The sequence below is a fragment of the Lactuca serriola genome, chromosome 3, assembly GCF_051521515.1.
Source record: "Lactuca serriola cultivar US96UC23 chromosome 3, Lser_US96UC23_V15, whole genome shotgun sequence".
Taxonomy (NCBI): Eukaryota; Viridiplantae; Streptophyta; class Magnoliopsida; order Asterales; family Asteraceae; genus Lactuca; species Lactuca serriola.
Window position 1 is genome coordinate 228,405,879 of NC_136410.1, and position 21,488 is coordinate 228,427,366.

At 37.5% G+C, this 21,488-nt stretch overlaps 1 protein-coding gene across 1 annotated transcript; it reads right to left on the reverse strand.

Moving 5' to 3' along the window:
- Positions 1–7,126: 7,126 nt before the first annotated feature.
- Positions 7,127–21,260, reverse strand: LOC145096071 (uncharacterized). Its single transcript, XM_079033843.1, has 8 exons — positions 21,078–21,260; positions 11,699–11,753; positions 11,060–11,070; positions 9,915–9,998; positions 9,627–9,809; positions 9,272–9,538; positions 9,018–9,197; positions 7,127–7,156 (listed from the first exon to the last, which is right to left on the reverse strand). Exons 1-8 carry the CDS (start codon positions 21,258–21,260, stop codon positions 7,127–7,129), a joined length of 993 nt encoding a protein of 330 aa, XP_078889969.1.
- Positions 21,261–21,488: the final 228 nt, after the last annotated feature.

A 21,488-nucleotide genomic window follows, 5' to 3' on the forward strand; every position in this document is an offset into this window, starting at 1 on the left:
GGAAACGAAGTTGTTGGTAATTTATGCAGTTTTAAAGGAAGCAACGATCCGATAGGTACTTTCAATACTCCTAGTGTACCTCAGTTTCACAGTGTTGCTGAAAATGTTAATGTTAGTTATTCACCTATTCACTATGTGGATCCCGAGAATTACAAGTATGTTGGTGATGATGATGTTGGTACATATCTTAATCATGTTGGTGGTCGTTGTGATGATGTTGCCGAACAAGAAGTTAAACTTATGAATAGGCGTGTGGTAGATAAAACTAAAAAGAAAAAAAAATTCAACTCAAAAAAATGAAAAAAATCATGTTTACGGGCATTATGTTGATGTTGGTGATGTATGTTTAGATATAACCGAGCTACAAAGTAATTCCGAAGATGAGTTGGGTGATAAAGTTAAAGCTAAGTATCCCGATAACCTTTTTCACGGTATGCCCCATGTACCAGCATGGCCAGTTGATAATAATGAAGATATCCCAACACAGATGGTAGACATTAATCTTCAAAAGATTCAATGTGAGAGTATATTTAAAAACAAAGAACTTTTAAAGCGGTGTATTGGTAAAAAATGTCTTCGAGAAGGTTTCCAGACGAGGACAAGTAGATCCACCAAATCAAGGTATGAAGCTGTGTGTGTTTCGAAAAATTGTTCTTGGTTACTAAGAGCAAAAGCAATTAAAAATGCTGATGGACTTTTCCAAGTGAATAAATTTGTTGATGTACACACATGTTCTTCAACATTGTTGCAACCTAATCATCGACAAGCAAACAAATATGTTTTGGGTGAATATGTTGCTGATGTTTTGGCTAAAGACTATAGTAGAGTTTATCGGGGAAAAGAAATTGTTAATGATATGAATGCTCAATTGAATATCAATATCTCATACCATCAGGCATGGCGTGCGAAGCAATATGCATTGTTGTCGTTAAGGGGTACGAAAGAGGATTCTTTTACCAAACTTCCGGCGTATTGTCACAACTTGGCCAAACATAATCCGGGTACTGTCACACATATTAAAACAGATGCTGATGATCGGTTTGAGTTTTTGTACGTCGCACTCGGTTGCTCGGTTAGTATTATCATGTCCTAATTTTTTTTTAATATTTATTTTGGTGTATTTGAATAGATATACAATGTATTGTAGGTACGAGCTTTTGTCAATTTTTGTAAGCCGACCCTAGTAGTAGATGGAGCTCACCTAAAGGGCGAGTTCAAAGGTACCATGCTACTTGCAGTTACTAAGCACGGACAAAATCAAATATTACCGGTTGCATATGGTATATGAAAAAATGAGTGTACTGATTCTTGGACATGGTTTTTTCAAAAACTACGTGATTGCATAGGAAATATGCAGGAGCTTACAATTATATCTGATAGGTCTCCATCTATAGCAACATCTGTTGCCAACATTTTTCCTCACGCTCATCATGGAATATGTGGTGTCCATTTGTATTTCAACATAGTATCTAGATTCGGCAAGAGTAAGATGGTTAAAGGAATTTTTTGGGAGGCGTGTAGGGCGTACACAGTTGATGCTTTTGATGCTGCCATGGATGTTATGAAAAAGACAAAAGAACCAGTATGGGAGTACTTAAAAAGTATAAATCCAGAAACCTGGTCAAGGGCACATTTTAAAGGGAACCGATACAATCTTATGTCGTCCAACAGTGCGGAGTCTATAAATGCATTATCTAGACACGCACGTAAGGTGCCAATACTTATGTTGATTGATTTTTTTCGTGCTACAATGCAACAATGGTGGTTTCAAAGACGTAACTTTGCAGGTATTACGTAAATTTGTAATATTAATGTTTTATTAGTTTCGATGTTATTGATTTTAACTTCTTCATTTTGGCTGTTTTTTTAGCGGAAGCAACAACAACACTTACCCCTTGGGCGGATGAAGTTGTAAAAGAAAACAAGAAAAATTTTACCAAATGGGATGTTCGCATGATCTCAAATACGAAATGCGAGGTCAAAAAGGGGGCACAAAATGTGATTGTTGACTTTCAACATATGACATGTACATGTAGGCATTGGCAACTTGATGGGATACCTTGCGGTCATGTCATAAGATGTTTAACAGTGAACAATTATCAAGACTGCTCGAGGTTTGCATTAAATGCTTACTTTACCGAAACACTGAGGAAAACATATGAGGAATCAATAAACCCTCTGCCGAAGCCATCCGAATGGGAGATCCCCGATGATTTGATGATTGTTAAGCCACCTATAATGGATAAACGTCAGCCAGGCAGGCCAAGAAACACAGACCGCATTCCATCCCAAGGCGAGGGTCCAATTATTAAAGAGTGTTCTACATGTGGTCAACTAGGACACACGAGAAATAATTGTACTGGAAGGGCGTCTGGTAGCAGAGCAGGTCACATAATTTCTACTGCAGAAATGGCATATAATATTAGTGGTTCAGCGGGTTGCTCACAAACCCATAACGCTGATTTTGATATAAAACAACCTTGAAATTAAGAGTAATGACGAGTTGTTAGCTTATTATGTATTGTAATATTTTTATTAACTCTTACAAGACATTGCTATGCTTTCATATTTTAGTTAAGTTTGTTGATTATAACAATGAATGAAGCCTTTATATTATAAAATATAGTTTGCAGATTTATTTTAACAGTTACAACATGTTATTTAAAAAAAAACAACAAACGATCCTTTGGCAACCTAATCTGTTTCATGATAATATTACAACAACTTTATAACTAATTTTTAAACTCAGGGAACTGCAACGGGTACTTCTCTTTCTCCATTGTTATATAGTCATCCCTAATTCTCATTTTGTCTTCGAAACGATCCTTTTTTACCATAATGTGTATCAAGTGCTCATCCTTCTCAGCAAGCCGTTTTTCAGTCGTTTTGATTGCCTTCTTACTCTTTTTTATCCAATCTTTATGCTATTTGATTTTGTTTTTATTGAGGTCAATCCATTCTTCAGCTTGTTTGCATTCCGAACCTATATCATTAGCAAGTTGAGTGAGAAGTCGGGATGACTCTTTGTCCTCTTCTTGTTGTGCTTTAGCCTTCTTTAATTCTTCAAAATTTTCATGTGACATATATGACCCGGCTGAAGAGGGTGTAAAAAAAGGGTCTACCGAATCACAGTAGTAACAATCTACTTCGTTGCATGAGCAAATTTCGAATTTGTGTGAGGAACTCATAATAAAATCGATATTGTATTAAACTGGAGCAATAAGTGGTATTTATACATACTAGACAGTAATGAGAAGTCCAACTTTGAAATGACTAGACAGTAATGACAAGTCACTGTAGTAACCTGCACATCCCAGTGGGTCCCTTAAGTGACAAGAGATAAATGACAGTTTGACATGACAAAACACTGCATAAAGCTGAAATTCGTAGTCCAAATATAACCATTTCGTAGTCAAAGTATTATTTCATAGTCTATTTATTTATATAAATAGATGTTTAAGATCTATAAACCAAACACCCAAATCACCTAAACGAAACGAATTCCCATTATTAGAAATGTCGTCGAATGCAGCAAGTTCTTCGAATGAAGTACCTGGTTCCAATTCTGAAAGGCCATGGACGAAAAACGAGGTGTTAGTTCTAACACGGTGCTGGCTAAGTGTTAAGGATGGTGAACCGTTACTTGCTCCCCCGCATTGCCTAATTGGTGATGAATGGAGTCGCATCACATCTTTGTTTAACCATGAGATGGGAGAAGGGCAAAAAAGAGAAAAATCAGATGTTGTTACTAAGTGGACGGATGTAAAGGAGGAAGTGACATGGTTCAATCGAGCATGTAGTTATGCGAAACGTAACAATGTTCGTTGTCGTGACGAAGAAGAGTTCTTGGAAGTTGTTACAGAGTTTTACATCTTTGAGCATGACGGCAGAGACTTCGAATATGAGGAAGTTTGGAAGGTTGTTTGAGATAAACAGTATTTCAAGTAGACCGCTCTAATTTGTGTTAAGAATAAGCCATGGACTTGTGTTTTACGTTAATGCTTTGTTCGTATTATGTCGTTTTTTTCATGTAACTGTTGTGATGTTTGAATGGTTCATGGAATCTTGTTACTAATGTATTCTAATATATTTTGATAACTAATGCAATGGCCATTTATTAACTCAAGTTAATCATACGAGTTTCTCACATAATAAACTAAAATATATTAACTCAACTTAATCATACGAGTTTCTCACATACTAAACTAAAATATATTTTAAACATATGAAATACATACGAATTACATACGAAATACATGAAAATAACCTAGTACTCACATAATAAACTAAAATAGATTTTAAACAAACGAAATACATAAGAAATACATGAAAATAACCTAGTACTCAAATAATAAACTAAAATACATTTTAAACAAACGGGATATATTTCAAAATATTCCAAGGGGCTTCAAACTGGAATTCCAACCCGTTACTTAATGACTTGTATTCCTCCTTAGCAGCTTCCAAGATGACATCCTCAGTAGCATTTAAACGGGTGTCGTCAATTTTGGTATAAAGATCGTTGAATAATAGAACTTCGGTTTTCATTTCATACCATCTTGCTAAGATGTCTAGTTCGTCACGATCGTTTCTTGTAGCCATTCGGTTTTCAGCATTGAAAATATTTGTTAGACGGCTCCAAAACATTGGATCATTCAACTTGCTTGTCTCGTACACATGAATATAAGCATGTGTAAGAACCAAGAACTCTTCATTGCTCCATGATATAGAAGTCATTTGGATTGAAACAAAGAGGGTAGAATCTAAAAAACAATATTTGAACAACTATATTGGTTAATTTAATAACGTTTTGCATGTAACTTAGGGTCAATTTATAGTAGTTTCTACACAAAATCGCAGTCCAAACTTCTAATATGTCTGCAATTCATAGTCAAAATTAACTGAGGAATGCAGTGTACTATACTTATAACACAACAGATCACTGTTCGAGTTGACAATTCATCCCCGATTGAATGACAAAACAATACATTGATGTTTGAGTTGACAACTCATTGCACCAGGAAAGTAAGGAGTCGTTATAAATAGATTTCAATATCCGTTGTAATTGTATTCTATTACTTCCCTCCTTGCAATTATGGACTCACCACGTATATGGAGGAACGCAGAGGAGGTCGCTTTGGTTCAAGCTTGGATTACAACTGTAGAGGTGGATTTTCCACCGGGTCCCCCACAAGTTCGTGCTGGATCATTTTGGTCTCGTGTCTGTCATTTGTTTCACCATTTAATGAACCGCACTCAATATCGAAGAAGAAGAGATGTCAAAGCGAAGTTTCTGGATATGAAAATGAAGGTGAAACAATTTCAACGTATTTATAACGAGTTGGATAACGAACATGCAAATACGGATGAAGACATTCTACGGCAGGTGGCTTTGGAACTATACCGCTTTCAATACGATGGTAGCGAGTTTACCCACTTAGATGCATGGAATGTTTTAAAGAATGTCCCTTATTTTTAATATACATGTTGGTTAAGTTAATTGTTTTTCTTTATTTAAGTTGCTTGTTGTTGTATGTGTCTAGTCGTTACTATTTAATAAACGTCCATTTCTTTTAATGTATGTTGTTCCCTCAATAGCCAATATTTAGAAAGCAATAAAATAAAACCGGGGTACATAAATAACTAACACATAATACGACATAAAAAATAAACTGGGTACATGGATAACTAATACGTAACACAACAGTAAAATAAAAACGGAGTACATAAAAAACTAATACATAATACTACATAAAACATAAATGTGCTACATGAATAACTACTGCATTGAGGGAGGTAACAGGACCACCGTTTCATTTGGTATTTCCCAATGCTCATATGATGGTATACCATTCACCAACTCAGATCCATATGCAACTCGATACACATAATTAGTGAACTTGTATTCAACCATTCTCTGAATGGACTCAGATGTACGAGTTCTTAGACATGCTATAGCGTGGCCACATGGTATACCGCTTTTTTGCCATTTACCACAACTACATACCCTTCGTTCAAGTTGTACGTTGCTGGTGGCAAAAGTGTCATGGACTTCAAATGTATCCCCATACAAACGTTTTGCATTACAATTGTAAGACTTGTTGAGACTTTTTTGAACCTTACTCTCAACGTAAGGGGTCAACCCACCAGACAACCTCCCTGTAAAATTTGATATTTTAATAAAAATAGCAGCACAATAAAAAAAAACAAAATATAACAATCTCCCTTACCAGCCAGTTCGGCCCGTTCAACATACTTTGATTTTATCGACGTTGTGGTTAACTCAATTATCGTTGTTATAGGAAACTCACGTGAGGATATAATTTGCAAATTTCAGGGACGTCAATCGATTTAACATTGTAACGTATTTTTGGGAAAAATGCTCTTGTCCATTTTGAAATCGGTATATCGTCAAGCCAGTAAATTGGACTCATAAGCAAGGTGCAGAAAGGTGGTTGCCTACATGTACTTTGCAACCTTTCGAAACACAAGTAAAATTCATCAACGCTATATGCATTGCATGACTTCCAAAACAACGATTCGACTTCCATATTGTTATGTCCGATAGACTCACGTATCTTTCGAGCTATATCTTTAGGACAATATCCATGATAGGAATCCGGGTAGGCACTGTCAACACCAAAGTCTATGTTATCACACATGTTGCTTATGAAACCAACCTCTGTGTCCTCACCTAAACAATCTCTTAACCTCATCATGGACCATCTCCATGATTCTTCACACTGTAAGGTTCCCAAACCAAGTGCTAAGAGTAGTGGCTCATGATTTCCATCTAAAGCCACTGCGAAGTACATTGTTGTCAGAAAGCTCCCAAGAAGGGGTAAATAACCCACATATATCAGCGGTATCATGCACCTAAGGAAGGTACGAATCTACATAAAAACGAACACATATTAGTGTTATGTAAGAACTAATCGACATACATTACCATGAAATATTGTATAACTCAATAAAAGAAGAATGTTATACCACGCAACCCAAAGCCACAAAACAGAATTGAAAGCGGTTGCTATCGGTTTTCTTAATGGCTGTGAAGGTATTAGGATTTGTTCTTTGAAGGTTATGCAAGAAAATTGGTAGTTGAGAAAAGGTTCTTTGGCTGTGACTACTCATTTTCAATACCGATAATTGTGCTCTACAATGATCACACAAATGGAATTATAAATAGAAGATATTGTATCTCTACTGATCAAAATTCATAGTTTAACCTTTTAAATTCGTAGTTGACCTTTTTGAATTCATAGTCAAACCAGTTCATTTCATAGTCAAATTTCACTGACCGACATGACAATACTACAGAATGTACTTGTCTGCATTTCATAGTTGACCTTTTTGAATTCATAGTCAAACCAGTTCATTTCATAGTCAAATTTCACTGACCGACCTGAAAATACTACAGAATGTACTTGTCTGCATTTCATAGTTGACCTTTTTGAATTCATAGTCAAACCAGTTCATTTCATAGTCAAATTTCACTGACCGACATGACAATACTACAGAATGTACTTGTCTGCATTTCATAGTTGACCTTTTTGAATTCATAGTCAAACCAGTTCATTTCATAGTCAAATTTCACTGACCGACATGACAATACTATAGAATGTACTTGTCTGCATTCCATAGTTGAACTTTTTGAGTTCATAGTCAAACCAGTTCATTTCATAGTCAAATTTCACTGACCGACATGACAATACTACAGAATGTACTTGTCTGCATTCCATAGTTGAACTTTTTGAATTCATAGTCAAACCAATTTATTTCATAGTCAAAAAGAATTGTCCGTAATATGATTTATTCTATAAATGGGTGTCACTCATTATGAAAAAATTTAACTGAGAAAGTAACTCCGATTTAAAAGAATAAGAAGGCTAATGGCATACTACAATTGTGGAGGAGAACGTATCGTTAGGATTTCGGGTACAGCTAAAAACCCAGCAAGATTGTTCTACGCTTGCCCGTATTTGGTATCATGTTCTTACCGTCATTCAAATTTAAACCCTCGTGTTTACATCACACAAATTTATTTTCTTACTGTGGATATTAAATTTAACAGGGACCAAAATGCGGGTTTATCAGTTGGGTTGATGAAGAGAAGGACCAATCTTCTATGGTAATAGCTAAAGTAGCTAACTCTAATAAGCTCTTTCAATCAGAAAATAAGAAGTTAAAGATAGCGTTGGTTTGTAGTTGGGTGTTGTTCTTGGCAGTTCTTGTTTACAAGTTGTAAGCTTTTCAATATTGTTTTTATGGTTTTGAAGTTGTTAGGTCAATAAATTGTTGTATTTGTAACGTTAAAACAAATGTTGTGGTCGTTCTTATGTTGAATTTATTGATAAGTAATTAGTAGGTCATTAAATTGTTGTAATTGTCGTAACGTTATATTTTTTGTCATCCGTTGAGTAAACTCTAAAGATAAACTAATAATGAAATCCAACATTAATTTGTATATACATTTATATAATCCAACTACAGAGGAGCAAGACCAGACCCCCAAATAATTTTTGTCATCCGGAGACGGAACTCTAAAGCTGCGTTCTTTGGGTCAATAAGAACACGTATTGGTTGACCTGAAACCAATTGCTCCATAAACATACAAAGAAAAACACCGCAATCTCCCAAATGACTACTTTGTTGGGGAACGTTTTCTTCATAAATGAATTGCATATTCAATGGAATCCTTGGGATGTTCCTCCGCGCCCAATACTTAATCTTGTCCAAATAATTTGCCACCCGACGTTCAAATTTGGAAAAGATTCCTTCGGATTGGAATTTTTCATAAGCACCTCTACCAAGACTGTCATAAATATGCACTTCCATTGACGCTAATCGTAGTTCCCCAAATAGCCAATGATTAGGGTATGAATGAATCGGCAATAAGACCTGTATAAGGATCAGAAAATAAAATTATGTTTATTTACATCACAATACAAAAACATCACGATACAAAAGCATAACAAAAAAACGATATTATTTTCAATATAAACTATTAAGTTTACCGTATCAACATCCCACCAAGCAACCATGAAGTTGGGGTATGTAGCAATACCAGCCATAAACGCCCTCCAGTCCTGTCCTTCTTCCAAAGCATGAGAAACAAAAAAATTTGGAGGCATTATTGTATGTCGGTCGCTCTCAAACCGTCTCTCCATCAAAAGTCGGTACCAAATGGTTATATGCTGCACACATGATACTTTTGTTATTGACTAAAAAACAATTAACTTTTAAAAGAATTAATTAACAATTTATTTACCGCTGACTCCAACCATCCGTCGTGTGTATGCCCAAACAATGAGCTCCAAAAATATCTATCTAACACGAAATTAAACAAACGATGCTGCACATCGTATGAATGCAATACATAATTTTGGATGACATCCTCACCGCCTGCTACGTAAGGTTGCAGGCACAACATGGAGAAGTCATGAGCAACACCAAAAACTGGAGGAGGAACGGGGCATGTTGATTTCATACCAACCTTCTTTTTTGTTCTTCTTTTTTGTTTCGGTGTCGTGTGCAACTAAAAACAATATTCAAATGTTTAAATGTATATCTTTCAGATAATTCACATAAACATAAAATCATCAGTTTATAAATAAAACGAATACCTCGGTGTAAGGAGTGCATAAAAATTGTGATGGTTTTCGACTCCTAGGTTTATCGGGTGTAACTTCTTTGTCATCATCATCATCATGAAAATAATCTACATTTCCCGTTATTATTAGTTCGTCTTCATCCGGCACATCATCATCAAATTTGTTCCCTGCATTGTCATCCCTCTCCTCCCACTCCTACATTAAAGATAATACTTTATACTTAATAACGAAATACACATAATTTAATAAGCAATAATATCTAAATAAACAAAATATTAATATTAATGTAACTATAATAACCTCTTTAACTTCACTATAATCGTTTACATCACACACATCATCATCAAATTTGTTTCCCGCATACTGAGTACTCTCCTCCAACACCTACATTAAAAATATAACTTTTTACTTAATAACAAAATACACTTTATTAAAAAGTAATTATTAAAATCGTAAAGGTAACATCTATAACAACCTTGTCGTCTTGAGTATCACCAAAAACATTTTGAGTTGTATTGTTTTTATTCATCACTTCATCTTGCACAACCTATATTTTCAAATATAAAAATATGAACACAGGTATTCATATATGTTAATAAAATTTAATAAATAATGTAGCGTGTAACTAACCCGTTCATCATAATTTCTTTGTGACACTGTCGTATCATCAAAAAAAATGTCGTTCCAAAATTGGTCATTATTCACTTCTTCAACAAAAACCTCTGTAGGTTGTCGGTTCATAAACACATGCTGCTCCAGTGCGTGTAGCCGTTTCAACACCTCGGCTAGCTTGTGTTTCCCACTGCCCCGACCTCTACCATGAGAGCGACCACTGGACGACATACTAGACGAAGATTCGTCTTGTCTCCTAAAATGGTCCCGTACCGGGGATGGAACCGCTTTCCCTTCACCATATACATACTCTTGAAATGACATATAATAAAAAGATGTCATCTCACCATCACCCAGTAACATGTTTTGTCTTGATGGTAGCCCCTCCTAAAAAATTAAACATATTAAAAATGCATATAAAACTATAATAATCAACTTTATTAATAATAAACGAAATATTTTTAAACCTGCATCTTTGACCAAATCTTGTTCACGTCAACCCATTTCAATTTTTTTGTTCCGCTTCATCTTTTCATCCGAGGCAAGTCTTTATTTTTTCTCAATGCAAATCCACATGCACGAACAGCCGGAATCATCTCATATATCCATATCTACAATTTTGTACAATAACAGTAATAAAAGTTAAAATTAAAATAAAAAATATAACAATAAAACAATTTAAATATAAGAAAATTTTTATACCCTAATTGGAACCGTAAATCCTGAGACGGAATACTTTAAAGTTTGACCACGCTGAGGAAGTGATAAATAATGATGTATCTTATTCCACGTATCCTCAAGGTCAACATAAGTAAAATCTCATAGATAGTTACCCCAAGCGAAGCTAACAAAACAAAAAAAAACAAAATTGATTATTATATAAATTATAACTTTAATAAAATAGAACTTTTAACGTAAAGAAAATATACCTATTCCAGACATCCAAATTCTCAACCAAAAAAAACCAATCTTGGGGCACCCGATCGTTAACTTCTTTGCCCAAAAAACCTTCACACAAAATGTATATCAAACATACTCTAACTGCATCAAGGTCGTCAAGTGCTAGGAATGTTTGATTTAAAATTAAACTTTTCAGGTCGCCGATTTTCACCGAACTATTAGTATGGTCCGGAAATAGCCGTTCACGCAGTAAACATCTTTTTTTACTGCTTATTAATTTTTCCGACCCTTTTCTCCTAATGTTTTTTGGATACTCCCCAAAATTGAAGCCGGTAATCAAACAAAACTCTTCCGGCCCATAAACCATTTTGGTATTGCCTACTCGAAAATATAAACGTTTTATTCCATCTGGAGATAAAACAGGGTCCGGCCGGATCTGATGAAGGAACATTTTATGAAACAATAAAGCGTCCCCTTGTAAACGAGGGACATCAATAAAATAGCCAAAGACGGTATTTCTGAAAATAGCACGTCGGGCATCATCTAAACTTCAAAGACTTCCCATGTGTTACCGCCAGAGCCTTTTAGGTTCGCAAAGGCTTTCGTATTCATTAAACTAAAATCATGCTGCAAAAAAAAACACAAAAACAAATTAGATAACTAAAAAATATATTTTTTTTTAAATATATGATTACGAACTGCAAATACTTTCTTAATTACTAATATATATATTTCCGATAAAAAACAATAACATACACATATATAAACAATTTTTCAAGTTATACAACAAATATATTTACGATAGAAAACAATATCATACATAATTATATAAATATTTTCAACTTAAACATATTTTCAACTTAAACAAATTTTCAACTTAAACGACAAATATATAAACAATTTTTATCTTTCTAATTAAAACTAACATTATATAACCATATAAACAAAAAAATTTAAAAATAAAACGACAACCAAACTAACAATTTTGCAAGTTATACGACTACTTTATACAAATTTTTCAACTTATACAATAAATAAAAATAATTTCTAACAATATATATACGACAAATTTTCAACTTATACAAATGTTATACGACAAATATATATACAGTTTATATAAACAATTATAGGATAAAAATTTACAAGATTTCAGGTTATACAACAACTAAAAAAACTACAAAAATAACAAATTGTAAACATTATCTACGCAGTCTCTACTTGTCTCTACTTGCATTTAAACTTCAAGTATACTAAAAATATACTAAAACTATCAAACACAACAGAATTACCCTTTTTTAACACTAAATAATACAACAATTGATAAAAAAAAATAACTTTAAACATTAAAAGAGTTAAAATCTAACCATATTTGCGGGATTGTTGACATAATCCTCCATTTTCTTCAAAAACTAGCCAAAATTCCGAGAGAAGCCCAAAGTTAGAGAGAGTTTTTGTGTAGAGAATGGTGATAATGAAAAAAAAAACGTTTTTATACCTAAATAACACCCATTTCGCAGATGAGAAGGTCCCATCTGCCAAATGGGCTTCTCATCTGCGAAAGTACAAGTGCCTGAAGCACAGTTGTGCTTCAGGCACTTGTACTTTCGCAGATGAGTAGCCCATTTCGCAGATGGGACCTTCTCATCTGCGAAATGGTTGGCTAAATATGTAATCCCGATTTTTTTTGGCTATTTTTGTAATGCAATTAGTGTAATTGGCTATTTTTGTCATTTTCTCTTAAATTTTACCCAAGAATATTATGTTCAAATCTTTTATGAATCACCAGAAAATGATTTAATGGGGCTTACTAATATGTGGTTATGTGTGGATACAGGGAGAAGGTTATCATGGTTTTACTGAAATCAATGTAGACTCCAATAAGTTTTTTGTTCAAGACTTATATCATGGATGCCTCTCATGTTTTCCAATTATATGGTGATAAGTTGCTTGAGTCCACTTCATGCAATATTGTTGACTACATGGTATGAGTTATTATTTTTCTGATAAAACCAAAGTAATACTAGATCGATGATAGAAAATAGGCTCTAAGAATTTATGAGTTTTGGGCTAATTTTAGAGGGATAAATCCAAGAAATTGCAGTATACTTGTATTCATGGTTAAATGCTCTTAATTTCTTTTTATTCTATGTTGTCATCATTAAAAGTTATTTGGGAAGGTAAGAAAAACTTTATATTTTGCCCGTGTGCCTTCTTGTAGCATGTTTAGTTGTATAAATAAAATTTCAAAACATGGTTGCTAGATCTCTTTCCTGTCACCCAAGATGGCAAAACTTTCTTTATGAATTATATTCAAATTTTTGTGAGGATGTAACTCAACTCTTAGTGGCATCCCCTTAACTTTCCAGTTGCAGCACTCCAATTTTTCCTAATTGTCACGCCATGTTTTCTCCTGGTGCATACTTATTATCATCAGATTGACATTTTTACCCATGAGGATGTTTAAGGAGTTTTGGGTATTGACATGGATTTTGGTTCTTATTTTTTGAAGTCGGTTATTGGGTATTCATCACATACAAATTTGCATCTGGTAATGTTCATGTAACATCTCAAATTTTGAGTCCAAAAATTTCATTTTAATCAATTAATTATAAAAACATTCATAAGCAAACTACGTGAAAATATACCATTTCGTAAATCAATACATCATGTCTGAAAAACCCAAATCATAAAGTAGTATCATATCAGAGTACAATCCCAGAATATCTCAAGTGCGGAAAACCAATGCGTGTATGTATGATGTGCTGCTACCGCGTCAACTCCTTCCCCTTCGCTGAAGAGGTACCTGAAACCAAAATCATAAACTGTAAGCACGAATCTTAATGAGTTCCTCCATCGTACCATATACCATACAATCACATAGCATACATATTGTTGGGCAACTCTAGGGTGCCCGATCTACCCGATACGGCCATTCTCGGGTGCCCACCTACCCGTATGGCCATTTTGGGGTGCTGACCTACCCGTTTCAAACCATTCTTGGGTGCTCACCTACCCATCGGTCCTAACAACCGACCCTTGGGGACTATTCCACCCCCTACTGCTACTATCACATATATCATAACGTAAACATACTATCAGACATATATGGGGTGTCCAACCTACCCTTTGGTCCTTACAACCGAAGTATACTACCATCACATATAACATATCATGCCAGCATATAACGTATCAAGTAGTAGCAAACCTAGATGATATCACAAAGACAATCATCTAACATACAACTCTTATCGGTGGGTCGGCATTGTGGCCGTAGACCCACCGCTACTGGAGGGTAACTCACCTCAAACCAGTAGCTGCTGATAATTTGTGCGGGAAATCTCTATCTGCTGTTGTTCTGGAAATTCTCCGGCTATAATCCCCACAAAACACTTAGTCAGGATCTGATATTCACACTTAGGGTAAAATGACTATTTTACCCCTGACCAAGTCAAGTCACAGTCAAAGTTAAAGTCAACCCTCTGGCCAAAGTCAACTCTCAGTTGACCTGACTCACCGAGTTGGCCGCCAACTCGCCAAGTCCTTGTCCTTGTTTCAAATCCTCTATACGCTTCTACTCGTCGAGTTTAGCAAAGTCTCAATGAGTCCATATTCGATACTAACATCAAGTCCATCTTCATATGACTCGCCGAGTTGTATGAACAACTCGTCTAGTCCTCCTTCATCCTATGAGTGTGATCAATCCGTGACTCGCCGAGTTGGATGAACAACTCGTCGAGTCCCTCCATTACTAGATTTGAGCCCTAACTCACAGAGTCCATTACCTACTCAATGATTTCACCCTAAACTCTCAAACGAGGAAAAACTCGGGAACTCGCGACTCGACTCGTCAAGTCTAAAGAAAGAATCGCCGAGTCCTATGCATGCCTTTCATATACAGTCGATTCTGCTCAAATCCAGTGCATTCCATTCATAGATATGGGCTCATAGGGATGGTTTTTCACGTAAAGTTTCTAACTTTATGTGCATGCATGCTAGTATGAAGCTCAAATACCCAAAATAAGCTAAAAGAAGAGATCTAAGCTTGTAATGGAAACTTGGCTCAATAAAGGTGGCAACCTTGAGCTTAAGAGGCTCTAAAAAGCTTAGATCTGAAGTCCATTCATCATATCAACTCTTAATTTGACCTTAAAGTCTAGAAAGGGATCAAAATTAACAAGAGCAAGCTTTTCAAGAGATCTAATTGATAATAAGCAAAGATTCGAGCTTGATACCTCAAAGGGGACTAAAATGCAACCAGAAATCTGGATCTACTTGCTGCCCGTGAATACTTCTCTTCTCTCTTCTTCCTCAAATCCCCAAGATGCACTAAAAACCTTCACAAGTGAGAAAATGCTCCAAAAATTCTTAAGATTGGGTAGGGTTTCGTATGGGACTCTTTGTGCGTGAGGGAGGCTGGTCTTGGGGCACATAAGATGTTTAAATAGGGTGCAAACTCTTGAAATTAGGGATTCATCCAGACTAGCAGACTCGTCGAGTCCGGGAATGTGGACTCGTCGAGTCGCCAACTTAAATCACGTGCAATCCCGTCTCTACTCGACGAGTCGGGCTACTGACTCATCGAGTACCTTTTAAGAAATAAAAATTACTTTATTTAAATGACATACCAAAAATGGGGCGTTACTACTCTCCCCCACTTATCTTAAACTTCGTCCTCGAAGTTTGCTGCTGCTGAACCCATAAATATCTCTAGATAATGCTCCCTCATTTCCTCCTCGGCCTCCCACGTCCATTCTGAACCCTTCCAGTGTTGCCACTGCACCTTCACTAGCTGGACTACCTTGTTTCTCAAGGTCTTTGTTTTCCGATCCAAGATCGCAACAGGCCTCTCAATATAATTAAGGCGACTATCAACCTGAATATCCTCCTAGGGTACAACTGCTGAATCGTCCACCAAACACTTCCTCAACTGAGAAACATTGAAAGTGTTGTGGATCTGGCTAAGCTCTACTGGAAGATCCAACCGATAAGCAACCCGACCCACCCAGGCCAAAACCCTAAAAGGGCCAATGAACCTGGGGCCCAACTTGCCCCTCTTCCGGAACCTGATAACACCCTTCCAGGGTGAAAATCCAACGTTAAAATAATTAAAAACGAGCCTAAAACGCAAAACTAGTCGAAAACCGGGTGAAAAAGAGCTTCCTGCGAGACCTCTTGGTCGTAGGCCGAGGTTCTGTCCCTTCTACTGCTGGGCCGAAGGCGAAATGGAGCGAAAGGGGTAGGAGGCGAAGGCAAAGGTAAGGTTTCACCTATGCGAGGTTCGGTCTGAAGGGACCTTCGGTTCCTGAGAGGGTTCGGCCCGAGATAGGGTAGTTCGCTTCTGACACCTTCGCTTCTGACAAGTTCGGTTCCTAAGAGGGGTTTCGGGTCCTTAAGAGGGTTTGGCTCCTTAAGAGTGCTTTCGGGTCCTTAAGTCTATTTTATCCGTTCTTACCCTGTTTTAAGCGGTTTTTGACCTGGTTAAGGGTTGAGATGGCCCGAAAGACTACAAAAGGTTTAAGGAACTTTTGAGAGAGATTTGGGAGAGATTTCACATACTTGGAGAGATTTCTCATACTTAGAGAGATTTAGGAGAGATTTGGCATACGTGGAGAGATTTGGGAGAGATTTGACATATGTGGAGAGATTTCACATACTTTGAGAGATTTCTCATATTGAGAGAGATTTGGGAGAGATTTGGCATACGTGGAGAGATTTGGGAGAGATTCTAGATAGAGAGAGCTAGAGTGAAAACGATTGAGATAGGTTTCGTGTGTGACATTTGTGAGTATCCGGTTTCGCAACATAAGGTCTGTAAACCCCGTTAAGCCATGTCTAAGGATCTTACACACTCCCGATGAGTATGCAACATTGTTTTATCGGTTTGGTTCATTACTTAACGCAGTTTTAGATTAATGAAATCTAGAAATACAAACTTTTCAATTGATGATTTCTCATTAGCATAGCGAGTTGTATGGTAATTACCTAATGTAAGCCCTAGTACCCACGGGTTAATTGAGTTGCCCAGTTTGACATGTTGACTTTAGTTGACTTTGACTTGACCAGAAATTGACAGTTGTCACATCATCCCCCCGTTAGTGGAATTTCGTCCTGAAATTAGAATTTATGCAAGGAGTAGGCATGAATAATCGAGCCAAGAAGTCGAGATACTTCCTAATCGATTGATTCTCGCGCTCCCAAGTGAATCCCTTGGTTAGAATTCTAGCGAACCTTCACTAATGGAAGCGGCGTTGCTTCGTCCGCTTGACCTCTCGGTCCATGGTCACCACGGTTCTTCCACGAAGGTGAGGCTCTTGTGGAACTCGATCTCGTCGAGCGGGATTACAAGAGTCTTGTCGGATAGATACTTCTGCAAGTTCAAGATGTGGTGGGTAGAATGTACTTTACTAAGCTCGCGGGGTAGATTGAAGTTGCGTGTTACAAGGTTGATTCTGACAAGAATCTCGAAGGGCCTAATTATCTTGGGTTTTAGCTTTCCACGCCTTCCGAAGCGTACTAATCCTTCCCAAAGTGAGACTTCCAGAGGAATTTGGTCTCTTACTCTGGGGTTCTAAAGGTTTCTCCCTCTTGCTTCTCTTCCCAGTCAAAGGTTGCTCCCTTCAGGGTCAAAGTCGTAAGGGGTTTCCGTTATTTACGAGAAGTTCTAGAGCAACTAAGATGGTAGGTCGGCGAGACCTAGAATTTCGGCGAATTCCCGTCGACGCTTACGGTGCAATTTCTCAACGGTTTTGATTAATTGAAAGGGTCCTCAAGAATTTCCACATCACTAATAGTGTGTCTTAGAAATTTGACTCTTCGATTCCAAAACTCGTATCTAGGGAACTTCGGTTAAGGCTTCTTTGATCGTATTGTTCCCACGGTTTGTTGTAGCTGCTCCTTTTGGTTTCCTTCTTACTACAAGGGTAGATAAGCTAGTCATTTACAAGGATAATGACGAACTGATCCCAGTAAGAATGGCGTACCCTATTCATTAAGTTCATGAATACTGCAAGCGTGTTGGTCCTATCCGAGGGGTATCACTACGGACTCGCAGTGTCCACATCGAATTTGGAGGATTGTCGCGATTGGTGATATTTGGATCTCAGGTCCATTCCTGAAGGGTACCTTGTTCCTTGTGGTTGGTCGCCTATTCGTCTATACGAGGCAGATAGTAATGATTTATACTGGAGATATTGTCGGGGCCTCTGAAGTCGATGGACCTACGAACAATTTGCCTTTCTTCTTGAAGAACAAGACCGGAGCTCTCCATGGTGAGAAGCTTGGTTCTTCAATTTCATTGTTGGGTAGTTCGATAGGTTTGACCTGACAGTTCTTGCAGCTCGGTAGGGGGTTAGGCTGTAGGGCGATCTGGGTACTAGAGTCGTATAGAATTAAGATTGAAAAGGTAATTGAATAAATGATTCTTCTTTAAGCTCACATCCCAACGAGGAAAAGAAGTAAAAGGGGAATCAGTAATTCTAAACCTGTAGAACCTTGGTTATATACCGCCCTTGTGTATACATTCTTCAGCGATAGATTAACCATACGAGTCTTTGGATTGAACTTGACGTACTACCCGAGTGGTACTTTGGGGAGGTTCGTTGAGGTTTCTTCGGAAAAGGATAAGAAACCTGAGGTACTCTACGCATGAGTACTTCGGAGTTCTGGAATGACGGCTTCGCTAGAAAGATGACTTCGGAGGAAGAGATTTACGCACGAAATTGGTATTGTGAGGATCGGATGGACTCCAGTCGTATGATAAAAATAGGAGTCACTTGGAAATAAAGGCACTAGATTTGATCATAAAGGCATTACAAACAAAACACAACTGTGCAACTTTTAACAGAGTTACAGTACTATAGATTTACTACAAGACTATTGTTGTGAACTAGGTATACTACAAAAGACAAGTATACGTAGCACGAGGGTCCCTTTACTGACGGGGTCTTGCAAAAGATAAGACTCTAGTTGCACTAGTTTTAAACAATTTATGATTCTGTTACAACGAATGCCTTAGATATTTTAACAGGGTCCGGAGTAGTTTCTCCTGCGGCAGTGATACTTTGTATCTTCCCGTCTGCGTCGGAGTTCTTTATTATTGGACAGTCCTTTTTGAGGTGTCCTATCTCGTCGCGTTGGTGACGTATCTGGTTTGTACTAGCATTGGTGGTGGAAGTGAGGTGTTTAGTCAGAGTTACGTGGACACGGGTGCCCTCCTCGTTCATCCACTTCAAAAATTTCCTTTTATGGGGTCCGGCTTTACCACCACCTTTGTGTGAAGGGTTGGTCCCGATGCCAGGGACTTGAGGAATGGGTCTTGCTGGTGCTGAAGGGGCAGGAGTTGCCACTCAATGCTGTTGCATGGCAAGTCTTTGGGATCGTTGGTGCTCCTTTCGAGCTCGGTGATTTCATTTCCTCCTCTCGGTTTTACAACTTTGTACGTCCCTGACTGTTGCCCTTTGGTGGCTGCCTGGATCGATACATCGATCCAGATTTTTCAATTCCTTCGCTAGTCGTGATTGCGTTGCCAGCATTAAGGTTTGCAAGGACAGCTATCACGGTAGCTGTTACTGCGGCTTGGAATGTAGCGGCGTCAATATGAAGGATAGGGGCTTCGTTGATCGGCTGACTATTTCTGGATGATGACATGATTCTGCAACATGAAAGACAAGGAGATCATGAGTGACCAAGGTTGACTCTATATCATTTTGATTCTGACTAAGAGATGAGTTATTATACATGAAAACTTTACTTATACACATTATGATATAACCAAGACTGAGCGGATAGTAAAATGTGTGATTCTACTTTAGTTTCACATCCCAACAAGGAAAAGAAACTAAGTTAGAAATCTCACATTCTATTATCTACCAGGTCTTAGCTATATATAATTGTGGAATGTATAAATGAGGAAATCATAATAATAACATTCTTACTGATCCCTCTTAATGAACTAGAATTCCTAGTAAAGGCCATCATTGAACCTAGATGTATTTTGATCGTTCACCTATAGAGTAGAAGTATGTTCTCGAAGGTTTGACCTACATCCCTATGATGCAGTCCTATTACGGAGTAGAAGTGAGTTCGTAGAATGGTCTCATGACGTTTGTCGTTCAAACCGGGTTCCATTGGTTGGTGAATAACATGATCCAACCTTTGAAAGAGAATTGGGAATGATCCCGGAGCTAAATTACCCTAGTCCAACAACTTAACTAGAGTGGGTTTCAGATAGACTCATATGATAGCATGATGGAAGTATTTGAACAAGGAGTGACACAGAATTTAGCCGACTGACAATGTCATTGATGTTTAAGATGTAACAGGCTAGGGAAAATTGACCTTGTAGAGGGTCTTACATCACATCCGGAGTAGGAGAGTTTTGGCCGCCTAAAGGCCTAACTAAAAGTACCTACAGTACAAGATGGTTTCATAGAAAATACCACATAGGACATAGATAGGAAAACAATTTCTTTTTAGCAGGGAAAGAAAGTAAGGCATCTACTACTAGTGGCGGTCATCCCTCTAGTATACCCTCAGTTCAGCCAGTTGCCGCTCCATATCAAGCATGTGCCTTTCGTACACCCTCTGGCGTACTCGGATTTCTATGACTTCGGCTCATGTTTCAGCCAATGCTTGCAGCAGGGTTTCATGGTCTCTCTCAGATCTTTCACGAGTGTGCTCAAGGCGATTGATGCAGATTGTATGCATTCTTGCATTTGCATCAACCTCTGCGATACGATGGAGAGCTGCTCTACCCTGAATCTCGTTTCGGGCAAATCTACGGACCAGAATTGGAAGAATTCTGTCTGCTAAACTTCCTTCACTTATGTTGTAGAAGCTTCGGTCTCCATTTAACGGCATAGGTTGGTCTTGCTCTTCGCTCCATGTTTCCAAGCACTCTACCCAAGGAGGCGTTGTGCCTTGAAAAGCCGGACGAGGGTTAGGATTCAGAACAAGAGCCATCGGGGGTAGGTTCTCCACTTCAGGTTTGGAGTCAGATTCATCAGTAAAGCCTTCAGCTTGGTGACCATCCACAGGTATTCGGTGATCATTCTCTGGCTCCTCTCCGAGCCATCCAGTATTGCCATTGTTAGGGTAGTACGGGTCGTCGTGGGGATGGAAATCCAGCCATGACATCCACGCGAGAAAAGGGAATATAAGAAATAACTAAGTAGACGTACTACTTAGATAATTATAAGATGATCTTTATCAGGTACTTCAATACTTGTTTAGTGCATACTAGTTATATGTATTTGGGATAGGATAGACCTTCGAATAAGCAACCCTAACTCTAAGTCCACAACCCAACGAGGAACAGGAAGTAAAGCAAAAATCCACAGATTCTAAGTCTATGACGTCCTGGGT